The 13,222-nt window shown below is 35.9% G+C and overlaps 1 protein-coding gene across 1 annotated transcript in view; it reads right to left on the reverse strand.

Annotated features, from left to right (window-relative positions):
* The window catches only part of MPP7 (membrane palmitoylated protein 7), a 141,501-nt gene that overhangs the window by 21,723 nt on the left and 106,556 nt on the right, over positions 1 to 13,222 (reverse strand). The window contains exons 9-14 of the mRNA XM_031059324.1: positions 12,565 to 12,639; positions 11,762 to 11,958; positions 11,176 to 11,240; positions 2,249 to 2,269; positions 2,137 to 2,148; positions 980 to 1,021 (exon numbers count right to left, since the gene is read on the reverse strand). Coding sequence (XP_030915184.1) covers positions 980 to 1,021; positions 2,137 to 2,148; positions 2,249 to 2,269; positions 11,176 to 11,240; positions 11,762 to 11,958; positions 12,565 to 12,639 — 412 coding nt within the window. The remainder of the gene's footprint in view (positions 1 to 979; positions 1,022 to 2,136; positions 2,149 to 2,248; positions 2,270 to 11,175; positions 11,241 to 11,761; positions 11,959 to 12,564; positions 12,640 to 13,222) is intronic.

The following is a 13,222-nucleotide window of genomic DNA, read 5'->3' on the forward strand; positions in this document are numbered from 1 at the left end:
ACAAGTTCCACAAGCACAGAATGGAATTATCCCACACTAAGGTCTGGTAAACAGGTCAGAGTTCTTTCAATGATATACTTTTGTGTACCTGATGTAGTTTATATACCACATTTAAAACAATTCCAAATTACAGTATTGGTCATGTTTCAGTGAGCCCACTGGCTTGGAATTACTAAAGTACTTTGACAAGTTTCTCCCCACTCCTCTCGTAGTAGGAGGATGAAAGTCTTGGGAAGAGGGCTGGTTACCACAAAATCTGCTCCAGCCAGCCTTCAGCTGGCAGGAATTCTGAACAGTTTCAACTAAAATATTTTTACATTGGTTTCAAAATGGCACAAATTAAAAAGTTGAAACATATCATGGAACATTCACCTTTTTTAAATGTTACTTTTGTTTGAAATTTGGAATCTTGAAAATGAAGCCAAAGGACTCTTGCCCCTCCTCTTCCCCGTTCCCCGCAGGGATACATTGAGCTCAGACCAGCTTTAAAGCTAAATTTAAGCTACTGAGTTATTATGACTGATATTTTGTAATGTGGAAAAAGAACTGGTGCCTGCAAATTGGCTCTGTATTCTTACTGAATCCTCCCAAAATGGTTAGATAAACATGTACAAAGAAAAAACGCGTAGACAAAACTTGAATAAAACCTTGAGAGTGTCTTTAAATAATTTTTCATGATACAATAACCTTTTTGCTTCATTAAACACATAGCTTGCTTCATGTACTTTAAAATTTTTGACTTAAAGATCAAACCAGTATTTTATTAGCCTATGTTTAACCAGGTAAAGGCATACACTATATAAACCCTTTATGTCAAATCCAATGAGCCATGTTTAAAACCTTAATATTCATGCATTTGTCATGCAGAGTAAGGACATTTGTATGCAGATTACCCCCAAAAGCAAAGTGGACACAGTAGCTCCACGGAAAAGAAGCTGAAAGAAAGGAACAAAATTGTCTTTTGTAACCAATTGCTCACCTAGATAGGATCCACTGTTGTGACCAGCACATTCAGCATCTTCTGGACGAAGGGTAAAAGCATACAGAATAAGAGCCAAGAAATAAAGCAGAAAAGTTAGAAGCCCAGCAAAAAATACAGAAGAAATTATTTTAAAAATGACAACTGTACAAAGCACAGCATTAAAAAGCCTTCAATAAGCCATTTTCTTAAAAACATAAAACAATCTTTATTGTTTTATATTTTAGCTGGAGATATTCTTGGATTTTGCAGCATGCACACTGATCTTTTTACCTTTTCAAGCAAAAGTTGTGATGACAACAAACATTCTAAAAAAATTCTAACACTGTATTATTCACATTTTATCAGTTAATAGAAAATATGCCACTTTAAAGAAAGCAAAACGATTTGATGTAAATCAAGCTTTTTTGTAAACTATACATTATCAAACTTTAGCTTTATGTTTTGGCTCACTGGATTAGACAGAAAGGTTTTTGATCAAAAACACATCGTCTCATTTAATATAAAATAGCTATAATGTATATTTTTACATGCCAGAGGCCCTTTGATCAAAAATATGAGCTACAATTTCTAATGCTTTTATAAACAAAAGCCTCTTAAGTTAAAAAAAAAAAAAAAAAACCAAACAAACCAAACAAAAAAACACAAGAGATCAGCTGCTATTACTCTAACATATGCTGCAAACATAACAATAACCAGCTACAGTCAGAGGGAAACTCAAAGGGAAAACAGTAAGGATGACACCACATAGATGAACTTTCTACTATCTCAGAGAAATAGTCTGTCAGAATTAGTTAGAAGCTCAGGACCTCTCAAGGCCATGTAATTAGCTTGGAACCATATCTCTCCATCCCAGCCCACCCAAGTGCTCCAGTATTATTCTATCATACTGCTTTTCTATACATATCTTGCAGAAGTTCAAGAGAGAGAGAAAGCAGTTTAAAACAACAGTTCAAATTACTGATCATTAAATGAAGCAACTAGGAATATTCTGGTATTTTTATCTACTTTAAAACATGATTCAATGTATTTGGTGGCAATATAAAAGCATCATATGTATAACATCTAGAAACACTGGACTATATTCAATTTAATTCTAAACACATGTTCTCTAAATAAAATTATTGGGCTATTCAGGGAAACTTTTATACATGTACCTTCAATTTCCTCTGAGAAGCACAAAGGAGAAATAGGAAAGGAAATCATTAAATGGAGTGAAAACATAACTTAAGAAAGAAAAGTTAAATCGAAGAAGAAAAATGCACCTACCACACTCAACCGCTTCCTCATCTTAGAACAGCCAAAAAGACAAAGTATTATTGTTTAATACTTCATAAATAGGAAAAAATTCAGGTATGTAAGCTACTCTCAAATTCTCTTGACAGCACCTATTATATTCAGGCATATACCAACATACCAGTAGTGAGTTTAACTACACTCAGAAAAGGATGTAAAAAATTGAAGGCATTGAAACACTACGTGCACTTTAAATTCCCATACATGATTCTTCCACTATTCATTTGGTAGAAATGACCTTACCCTGCTGTCATGGAAGATCTCTTTGGTATTAAATGCAAAGTTTGCTAGTTCCAATTTATCAGTCTTAACCTAGAATTTCTAAGAATCACTACCAGGAACATGAGCTCAGTATTTTTCTGCACTTACAGTAAGAGCTCGGACTGCCCTCTGAGATGGATTTTGAAAAGGTTTTTTGGTTGTAGTTTTTTTTCCTTTTTTTTTTTTTTAATGCTTACAATTGCAGCTGAAAACAAGCTGAAAGATTCACATACTCTTGTTTTCTCTGACATTATCCTAATATAATAGATATACATAAGACTTTCTCCTTACCTATAGTAAATCAATAAATTTGTGCTGCCTCGATAGTAGAGAACATAGATTTTTGTAATCATCTTTGGGGTTATACAGAAAAGCAAGATAAATATAATGAATTTTTGTTTACAAAGATATTATATATTAAGGTTAAGATTTATAGAGAGATTTAGCAATCTACCTCTCATTCAAATTTCCTTTAGAATGTGGATAAATGGGGCTAAAATATAACCGTTTCAAAGACTTTCTATGAAACATGTATTTTGTCTGTGAAAAATTATTCAAGAGCTATTTTACAATCTTTTATGCCTAACTAATGTACAAAACAAAAGCTAAGTCAAAATTCTCCAGCATATATAACCACATGGAAGAGCTTTTCATTTCATGTCATGAAATGGATATAAGAGTCTTTCGTGCTGCAGGAAAAATACTGTTTTGAACAATCATTTCTTGGTACTATTTTTCTTGAGGACTTACATTTTAAAAATATTAATTTGGAAGACTTTTTGAATCTTATTTAAAGTTTATTTCTATGGTCAAGGTGACCATATGGTTTAAGTTGGCTAGGAAGTCTTCTAAGGTGAACACTCCTTGGTTGACCACATCTGGTGCCTTGAAAGAGTCTAGACAGTTTTGTGAGTTGAAGGGGAAAGCATTGGATGCATTTTTCTCTCTTGAGCTTAAAAGCTCCCAGTTCTTGACAAATGGCCTAAAGCTGGATCTAGAATGGCAGGCTGGCTTCCAGGTACTAACTCTTTTCTCCTTCTCTGTGATGTACGACAAATTTTTCTGTATTTCCATTTCCATGACTTTCAATAGACTGAAATGTATCTCCTGAAAACAAGTCACTAATGCTCAATGCCAATTCATATAAATAGATCTTACAAGTTTCCTGAATTGAACAAAATTATTTGACTTAACTAATGAGTGTGCATTTTAAGACACTGTCTGCTATTTTAACACTGGTAACAGTTAAGCCCTCATTTATGAACATGAAAACCCAGACCAGGAGAAAAGGAAGTCAGTATGCACACATGGACAGAGGTGTGTACGTGCTCAACCCTGACCACGGCAGACCTCACAGGAGTCCTGCAGGTGTGGTACATGGTGGAGTTACAGCATCAGGGCTCAGAACACTGAAAGAAAGCCAGGCTTCTGGGCTACCCCTGCCAGGAAAAGGAATATGCTTATCCATAAATGAAAGACATTAGGATTCCCAGGTGAGCCAGTTGAATCCAGAAAGCACAAGCCAAAACGTCTACAAGCCAAGGTTTAATGTTGAGATAAAGGCATTCTGGACTTCCAGTGTTTTGTTAAAAATCTTCCCTCTTAATACTGCTCTTAACTTTCTTGAGCTACTCTTAAGGTTGAAAATAATAGTCTGTAATGAAAAGATCTTGGAAATCACTGGGTTTTCATAGCTTAATGCAGCTATAAACAGTCACCAACATGTAGCTCCCAGTTTGAACTTGACACTGACCTTTACTGGAGCTACTGCCTGTCCCTAGTAAAGCCAGAAGTTACTTGCCAGGAAACTTTGTATTGTGACTCACTACTAAACACAGCTCTGTGCATCTGAAGCAGCTGTATGCATGAACCAAGTATGTGCCCAAAGTTCCAAAGTTTTGAGACATGAAAAACTGGGGCCCATACAGTTTCACTAAATGGAAGTGAGCTGAGAAAGGAAAGGTCTTCAGCTGGAAGGGACAAGTTAAAGACTAAAAGAGGTCAAAGTCTAAAGAGGAGGAAATCTGATGGGAAGTAGGAAAACAAAAGCAATGAGAAAATGAATAAAAACCCGAACCCAAACCATAAGGCAACATGGAACAAATAAAACACTGAGAAAATAAGAAATACAATCAATTAAATGTATTGTGGTAAGAAGGGAGAGGAAGTTCCAAAGAAAATAGTCATGAAACAGGTTTATGAAATGACAACAAAGCTGTAACAAGTCAAATGGGAAAAAAGAAGTAGGAAACACAAGCACAATGGAAGCTTAGGTGGTTTTATTCATTTTAGAAAGATTTCAGCATAGCCAATAATGCTAAACTATAACAATGAAAACCAGTATCATATACACTGTGTTTTTATATGTATTTTAACTGAAATGTAATCAAGATTTGGTTTTTGGGGGCCTCACCTAAATTATACTACTTAGGAAGCTCAAAACCAGGGCCACTTCCAGGAATGTTCTCAACTCTTTGGAAGAGCCCAGCATCAGATTAAGATTTTTTGCTTTTGTTGACTTTCTTTCAAAAATATTTCCACCAAGCAATTTTACTTAAATGTTTCTCAATCTAAAATCTGATCCAGCAGCTCTGTTCTAGTTTCTTATCACAAACAAGTTGCATTATGCCTTAAACTATACTTTACTTTAGTAAGCAAAAAATCGTGATGTACAACACTCTGCATTACAATGAATATATTAAACACTCTTGATTTTTTAGTGATGAATAGCCCCACATAGCAATCAACATTTATACTGTTTTGCAGGGTTTTATGCTCTGGAGTTTTGTAGATTGGATGATAAATTATGTTCATTCAACAGGAAATTTAAGATGATCAAATTTAATTCTCTTATTAAACAATCAGATAACAGTATCTCTATGAAGATAATTTGGAAAATGAAGAAGGATAGTCTTGCAGTGAAGGACAGATCCATTTCCAGTTCTGTCTCATGTGAACTTGACTCAAATGTCATCCAGCTTCAGGTTTTCTTAATTTCTCTGTGGTAGCAGGAAGTTAAGATTTGTAAGGACAGGAGACTTCTGAACAAAAATGTTAATGTGCTAATTTAACTCTATAGGTCTGGTTTATTTTTTGTTTGTACTTTTAACTACCTGCAGGTGAGCAATCAAGTTTCAAATATGAACACAGAAAAATACTGAGAAGAAAGGCAGAGTTAAGACTGTGCAGAAATTATAACAAGCACAAAGAATCCTACTATACATTTATCCTAAATGTTTGGTCTTCAAATACAAGTAATACAAAGCATTTATTCTTTTAGCCTGTTTAAATTTTTTTGTTGGCAGAACATAATCTTCAATTCAAGACACTCAACTATGGGTAAACTGGGTTACATCTTGTTTGAATGAACACCATTTGGCTGCAGTTAAGTCTTCCCTCTTGCTCACACAATGCCAATCACATCTCATAAATCAAAATTGAAAGTAAAATGGGTTTTAAGCCCTAGAAAAACTATATGATGATGGCTTTATCACAGTAAGTATTTACATTTAGCATTAAGTACACAGAACAAATGTATTTTTATGGAAAAGACATCTCAGAACAACTCTGTCATATATGCTACATACATATATTAAACTGTACACACAAGGAATGGGTATACACATATACATATGAATAGGGCAAAAGTTGACAGAGTTTACAGGCCACACTAGTATAAAATATAAAGTTACCAGTAATTTTCATCAGAGACAACACATACATAATGTAAGAATAAACACAGTAACCACTGTGAAAACAAAATTATGCTGAAGGAGTATAATTTCTTGCCTGATTATTGCAGTTTATAACAACTGCAGAATAGTAAGTTATTTGGTTGTTATTCAAAGAATTTTTTTCCTCAATAAAACAGGTTATCACTTTTGCCTACAAATTAAAGTAAGCTACATGTGCAACAATGATCAAACCTGTTGGCAATATCTATCGCAGTCAGAGCATGAGTACTCTTTGTATGGAAGTTAACAGAGTGGGAGCTATTAAACAAATACTTGTTCCCTCTACAAAGTCTCATGTCACCCCAATTTAGCCAGCATGCAGAAACAGGAGAACTCTCAGAGGCAGCTCTGGCTGACAAGCTGTCCAAACTAAGACGATCACCTAAAGCCAGGAATGCTGTTAAGTATTACTTATGAGGAATATCAGGTGAGTAGATTTCTGTGGAGCTGGCATTCAGCAGTGGCTCACAAGCTCAGACACACAAAAGCCAATTGCATGTAGGCAGACACATCTACAGAACCTCCCTCTGTATCCCAGGGAGTTCCCTCACACTCACTCAGGTATGTGGCTCATTCACCACCCCAGTACATGCAGGGTTAATCCTACTCACACAATCTCATGCAACTCTGTTCCTTTACTTTCATTCCATTTTCCTACTTTTTTTCCTATGCTTGTTCTTACAGTTTTTTCCCTCGGTATCATTTCCCCACAGTATTAATGTACAAGACTGCTTTTTGCTGAAAAGTCATTGCTGTTAAGTATGGGAAAAAATGATGAAATTACTTCAATGGTTTGTTACTCTTCCATCACTTCTGCACTAACCCTAAGCCTGGGAATTACATATTAATCTTATCAGCAGGTCAAAACACCTAACAGCCACTTATCTCATGCATCAAATATTAATGTTGAACTTACTAAGGTTTTTCTACCAACAATAGCAAAACAAATCAGCTCAGAGATCTTGTCAGTAATTTTTGCATTCACTGTTTCAAAGACTTTTATAAAGTAAATATATTAGTATTTTATTTAAACAGAATCAACAAGCAACTGAACGATTGCACAAATAGCGACTATAGAAATGCTCCTGCATAATACTGTTAATTGCATTAATCTAAGAATTTCAAAGCCCATTCTCTATGGGGTTTTGCTTAATGGGGTTTATGGGCAGCTTTTGTCCATGTGTTCTTTCATTGCCCTTGTTGCAACACTTTCTCCTTTTCTTCATCCTCAATACAAAATTTCACTTCTTCTCTTTTCCCTTTATATTTTTATTCCTACTTTTTCTAAATCTTCCTCTTGTCAGCGCAGGTTCCACCTACATTGTCAGTTTCCTTTAACTTCAGATCAAGATACCATCAAAATGTGCATCTTCTCCATTTGCTCACAAGAAAGTGTGATTTCATTATGGAGTGTACACTGTTCTGCCCCCTCCTCCAGTATACTCATGACATGCGAAATGCTTTTCACTTTAAGGGGTACAATGTGAGAATGATTCTGTTCTATCTTTCAAGAAATGGGGTAAATGCTGGGAAAGGCATGGGTATTTACACATAGACACAATGGAACAGCTCACTTGGCTATTAAAGTGAAAAAAAGAATTGGTATTTCCATTAAAAACTAATCTTTTTAATAACTTAGAACTAGATTGGGTTTGTTTATTTCAGTGCAAATAATTCTTGCAGAAAAAGTTTTGTAGAAAGTATTTTTCACTCTTTTGTCAATATATGATCATCACCAAAAAAGCCCACTTTTATTTTGCTTCCAAATGTATGATACACCAGTATGTGTAAAGATTAACAACTACATGCATTGCTATACTGAAAAGAGTGAAAAATTCAAAATAGGAAGCAGAAAGAAGGCTTCCCAGAATTAATCCAATCTATCTCCTTTCAGGTTTTGAAATTATCAAAGCAAAAACAGTTGTTGACTGCTTCAGAGAGCTCTCTGTATAGATAAATATAACAGTCCTTTCCAGTTCCAGGACTGGCTTAAGAAGAAAGAAAAAAAAAGAAGTTATAGGACACTTCTTGCATATTATATGATTTTAACTGATTTTTAGATTAATTTTCAAGGAGAAGGACACTACCAGCCTGGAATCCCACCTAAGAAACCAGAGCTGACTGACATTTTTTGGGCATTCAAGAAATCAGAGTATTTTTCCTCAATTCTCCCTATTAAAAACAAAGGTATGTATCAAGGTTTTTCTTCATTACAAAACATGGGATTTGTGGAATGAGTTGACTAAATGCAGCAGACTAACAACCACAGCTACATACCAAGTGTCAAGAAAGCTTCCTAGTGCAACTCCCAGTCCTGTCAGGAAAGGGGCTTCTCTCAGCAGCTCTCCTGAAGTCAATAAGTTTTCATCTAATTTGGAAGCCATAATAATATCAACTGGCAAATTACCCTTTTTTCCTCCAAACTGCTAAGAAAATTCAGGTCACATGACTGGATAGGAACCACTGCATCACTGCACCAGCAACCAGCCTCTCAATACACAGCAAGTTCAGGATGATCTACAGAACATGTCTCCCCACATAATTACCCTTCCAAGCTCTGGAAAACCCTGTATTAGGATGAAGGATTAAAAAAACCTGAAGAAATCAAGCATTAACGATTTCCCACCTTCATGTGTGGGCTTAAAAAAAAAAAAATTGAACCCAGCAGTTCTTTCCAATTTTCTGTTCTCTATGTCACCTTCCTTACATGTTTCTGGTGCTGTCAGAATGCTGTTTGTTCAGCTGAGCAACGCATGATTTTCCAACATCTCCCAGTTTTGGCAAGATGACCGCTGTGCTCAAATACAGACACGGCCTCCGTACCTCACAGCTTCACTGCTATGCTTGCTAACACAAAAAAAACTGATATACTTTAGAAAGATCACAAAGGTGCAGAGTTTCCCAGCAGAATCTTGAAAATCCAAGCAAGTAGAAGGTGGAGAGCAATTCCTGAGAGCAATTTGAGCAACATCCTAGGCACAATGTTTTTTTTCTACTGCTAAATTCTGATCTTTAAAATGTCTTCTCTACAAAGAATCTGAATTCCCTCCCAACACTAAAAACGGGTTTAGTCTTTGAACAAAGGGATAAGTCTCTACTCAGAACAGCATTTCCCCTATTCCCATGAAAATCTGGCAGATATTGCAGCAGATTGTCTTAAGAAAAAAGGAAGAGAGAGAATGACAAACCTACATTACTCTGCAGTCTTTCCTCCTTCAAGAGGCACCACTGCCTTCTAGATGGTGTTTAGCTGAGACTTGCTTTGTTCAAAGAAATTCCAAGAGAGAACAGTAATAGGCATACTGCTTGACTCTCATGCTCTGTCATATTTTAAAGGCAAGGGGAGGAAGACAGGAACTCTTCTCCCTGTTCAAGCTAGTTAAGGCAGTCAGTGGAAAAAGCAGAGACAACAGTAGGCATTGTACTCTGGGTCTTCTTTGGGTTGAATTTTAGCAATTCCCAATCAAGTTCAGGCTGCCTATTTGGAAGGGTGAGATGCATCTTGTAAAACCTTTCACTTGAAGGTCACTAGAAAGATGCAGTCCATTATAAAGGGTTCATGCGGTGTTGCTGCAGCAGCTGATTTACCTCTTCAAAAGCACCAGTGCCACCTTATTTGAAGGCTCTTGTTGAGTGTATTATCCAGATTCAAGAACAGTGGGCAGAGAGAAATAGCTATACCCTGGGATCAGACACTTTTCCAAAACTGGGGCAGAGCAACTTGACCTAGAACCTAGAAAAACAACAGATTTACTACAAGCTGGAGAAGCTCCTCTTGTTTCTAAGATCTATGTAAATAGAAAAGCTACAGTGCAACTGTAATGTCTGTTACTGTAATTACAGGGCTAGTCAAGGGCTTTGGAGTTAACAATAGCATTAGGGCACACAATCAAACAGTGAAATGGAATGAAAGATAGAAAATAAAGATTATCAGAAAAATAACTGTTATTGTCAAGCTTCAGAACACAACCACAGCAAGAAGTTAGGAAAATTGCAACAGAAACCTTGGTGAGGAGTTTTAAAGTTAAAAGCATTTAGTTTGGCACTTAGTGTGCCAGCATCCACTGTCTGCCATAGTATCCATATTTTTTCTTTCATTGTTGCGTAATGAAAGGTGGTTGGAAATATTAGACCACTGTCTGAATACTTCTACTTGAACTCACAATCATGTTTGTATTTAAGATTTAGATCCTGCTGTAGCATGACAGTTTCTTACATTGCTCACTTTGTTATGAGCCTGTACAACTGAAAGAAATAACAGGTCAAGTAAAATATGCAATAATACTTAAAACAGATGTTGACATAAATTCCAGTAAAGAAAAATATTTGTTTCACTGTATGTGCTTTCTTAGAGGTTATTTGTCCTATATTGTGCAATTACCATATTTAAAAGCAGATACTATTAAGGATGAGTTTGTTTAAAAAGCAGTAAGAAGTGATTCTGTGAATGAGTATCAATGAACTGAATGTTCTGACTTTTAAAAAATTCTACTGCTTCATGGGACACAAAAAATTATCAACTATATGGGGGAGAGAGGGGGAGACTATCAGACCTTTCATCTTACTCTGTAAATGTCACTGTGTTGATGCAGTCAAAATTATATAAACTGTTGAGCCAACTCTGTACTGTTTCAACAGGAAAAGAATACTCTTCAACCTTTGAAATATTACATATCAAAATATTAATTGGGCTCAGTACTTCAAAAACAAAGTCAGAGGTCTGGGAATGTTTCTAGCTTCTTTTAAAGCTTTTAATGACATTATTTATATTTATTTTCCTACTGATACAATGGGATCAAAAGGCTGTTGTACCCGGTAGAAATGCATCCTATAGGTGAAACAAACTGCTATTTTATAAGGTTAGAGATGTGGAGTGTTATTTCTATTCCAGGTTAACAGACTTACATGATTTTCTGTTGGAAATTTTCAGTGGCTGAACCTGCACTTCTGGTCTTCTTAATGCAAATCTCCTATAAAATGGGAGGTGGTGGGGAAAAGACACAAGCTCCTCAGTTTTCACTGCAAATTTGGGATTAATAAACACTTAATATCATAAGACTATTGCAAAATATGCAGAAGATTTTGTAAGAAATTAACTTAAAACAATGCAATCTATTCACAATCTAAAAAATTAAATCTTGCCTAAATTTTTTGTAAGCTCTCCAAAACCTGCTGCAGTTCTTATTCCTGCATAGTACATCAGCGTGAATGCAGATACTGATGTGCTATTTTCCATATGTTTTTTCTTTCAGTCTGGATCAGTGTAATCCTATCAGTTTTTGTCATTATTAATTCTAGCCAGAGAAATAAGGAAATCCAGAGTATGTCAGCAACATGTTTCCAAGTTAGTTGTCCTGCTGCAAATGCACATTTATTGTACCCATGTAATCTATGAGCACTACACATGCCAACTATGCTAACTTAACAACTCACCAATAAGTCTCTTCTCTTACTGCAAAAAATAATGGAATTATGCTTCTCAGTAGCTCACCTCTCCTGGAAATGCTTTGAAGGGATCAAGCCTGCTCTGGGATTGGCATCACCTTCATGTTTGGCTTGCCACCAGGTTGCATCATCCTGGCTCATGATCTGAAGGATATCTCCTTTTCTGAAAGCAAGTCCAGCTTCTTTACAAGGAATTGCTTTATCTTCATTAGGATCATAGTCAAATAAGGCTCTGATAAACATCTGGAACAAACAGTGTTTGCTCTTAAGAATCAAATATTAAATACAATCCAAAGGTATCTTCCTCTTCTGTTTCCACTGTTCAAAACTACTGAACTAAATAATGTAGATATTTACTACTGCAAAACATCTTTATGGATGTCTAGCATTGAAAGTTCATATGGGAATGTTCAACTCACTGCTTCTGCAACTGCAGACTCAGTGGAGCAAAGGCTCAGTGACTCAAGGCAAGCAGGCCTTGGCAGGTGCACAGTGTGCCCATATGAGGAACAGAGGAGAAGACACTATTAAACCAAGATGCTATCAAGTGTCTTCTACCTATGAACGATGGAAGGAGTACTTGGAGCCAAGCCAGGTCCTTGCAGAAGGTCAAGATTACCTGTCCACTACACAGCTGAGAGTTCAGGCTCAAGAACCATGTTACAGCCACTCATAAATTCAGCATCTGTGTACTGAAGTGTACAGTGTACAGTACATGTACAGTACTGTCACATTACAAAAGTTGAGTCCACAGGTATAAATCACATTACTGGTTCTGTCATCCAAGCAAAAAATACATATCATCAGCATAACAGCTACTGCCATGGCTTCTGAAATAGTCTTGCTTACCTTGCCTTCCTTCATTGGCATTTCTTCCTTCACACTGGGTATAATTTTAAATGTAATGGCTCCTTGAGACTGAGCCTGGTGAACATTTGAAAAGAAAATGCACTCAGAATTAAGCTAATATTTCAGAGAAATCTTAGAAGATAAAAGAAATTAAAATGAATTTAAAAGAATATAATGAGTCTATCCTCTCCCAAGCATGATCTCTGGAGTTTGACAGCTTCACTTAACCAAACTTTGTATTACAAAAATTAAAATACCCACTTAAAATGCTTGGGTTTATTTGCTTCTCTGGGGAGGCAGATGGACTGTTAAAAACTGTGACCTGCATGGTTCAGAGGTCCCATTTCTGTACTGAAGGCAGGAGAAAATGCTACCGCTTAAATGTATGTATATTAGAAGCAACTGTTGGACTCCTGGCACAGTTTGGACATCCCTGGAAAAACCAAACTAACATTTCATTTAAAAAAAAAAAAATTATAGAAAAATTCGAACAGGCTTGTGCCATATTTATCATATAGAGCTATAAGGGGTGGGATTTATTCACTTGGCAACTTTAAGAAAGTAGAAAAGCAAAACATATTTGAATAGACGACGTGTACTAAATGGAAAAAAAGCCCTGCACTATAAATCTTAAAACAAGTTAGCCATCAGCAAACAC

The sequence above is a fragment of the Geospiza fortis genome, unplaced genomic scaffold (genome assembly GCF_000277835.1).
Source record: "Geospiza fortis unplaced genomic scaffold, GeoFor_1.0 scaffold75, whole genome shotgun sequence".
Lineage (NCBI taxonomy): Eukaryota > Metazoa > Chordata > Aves > Passeriformes > Thraupidae > Geospiza > Geospiza fortis.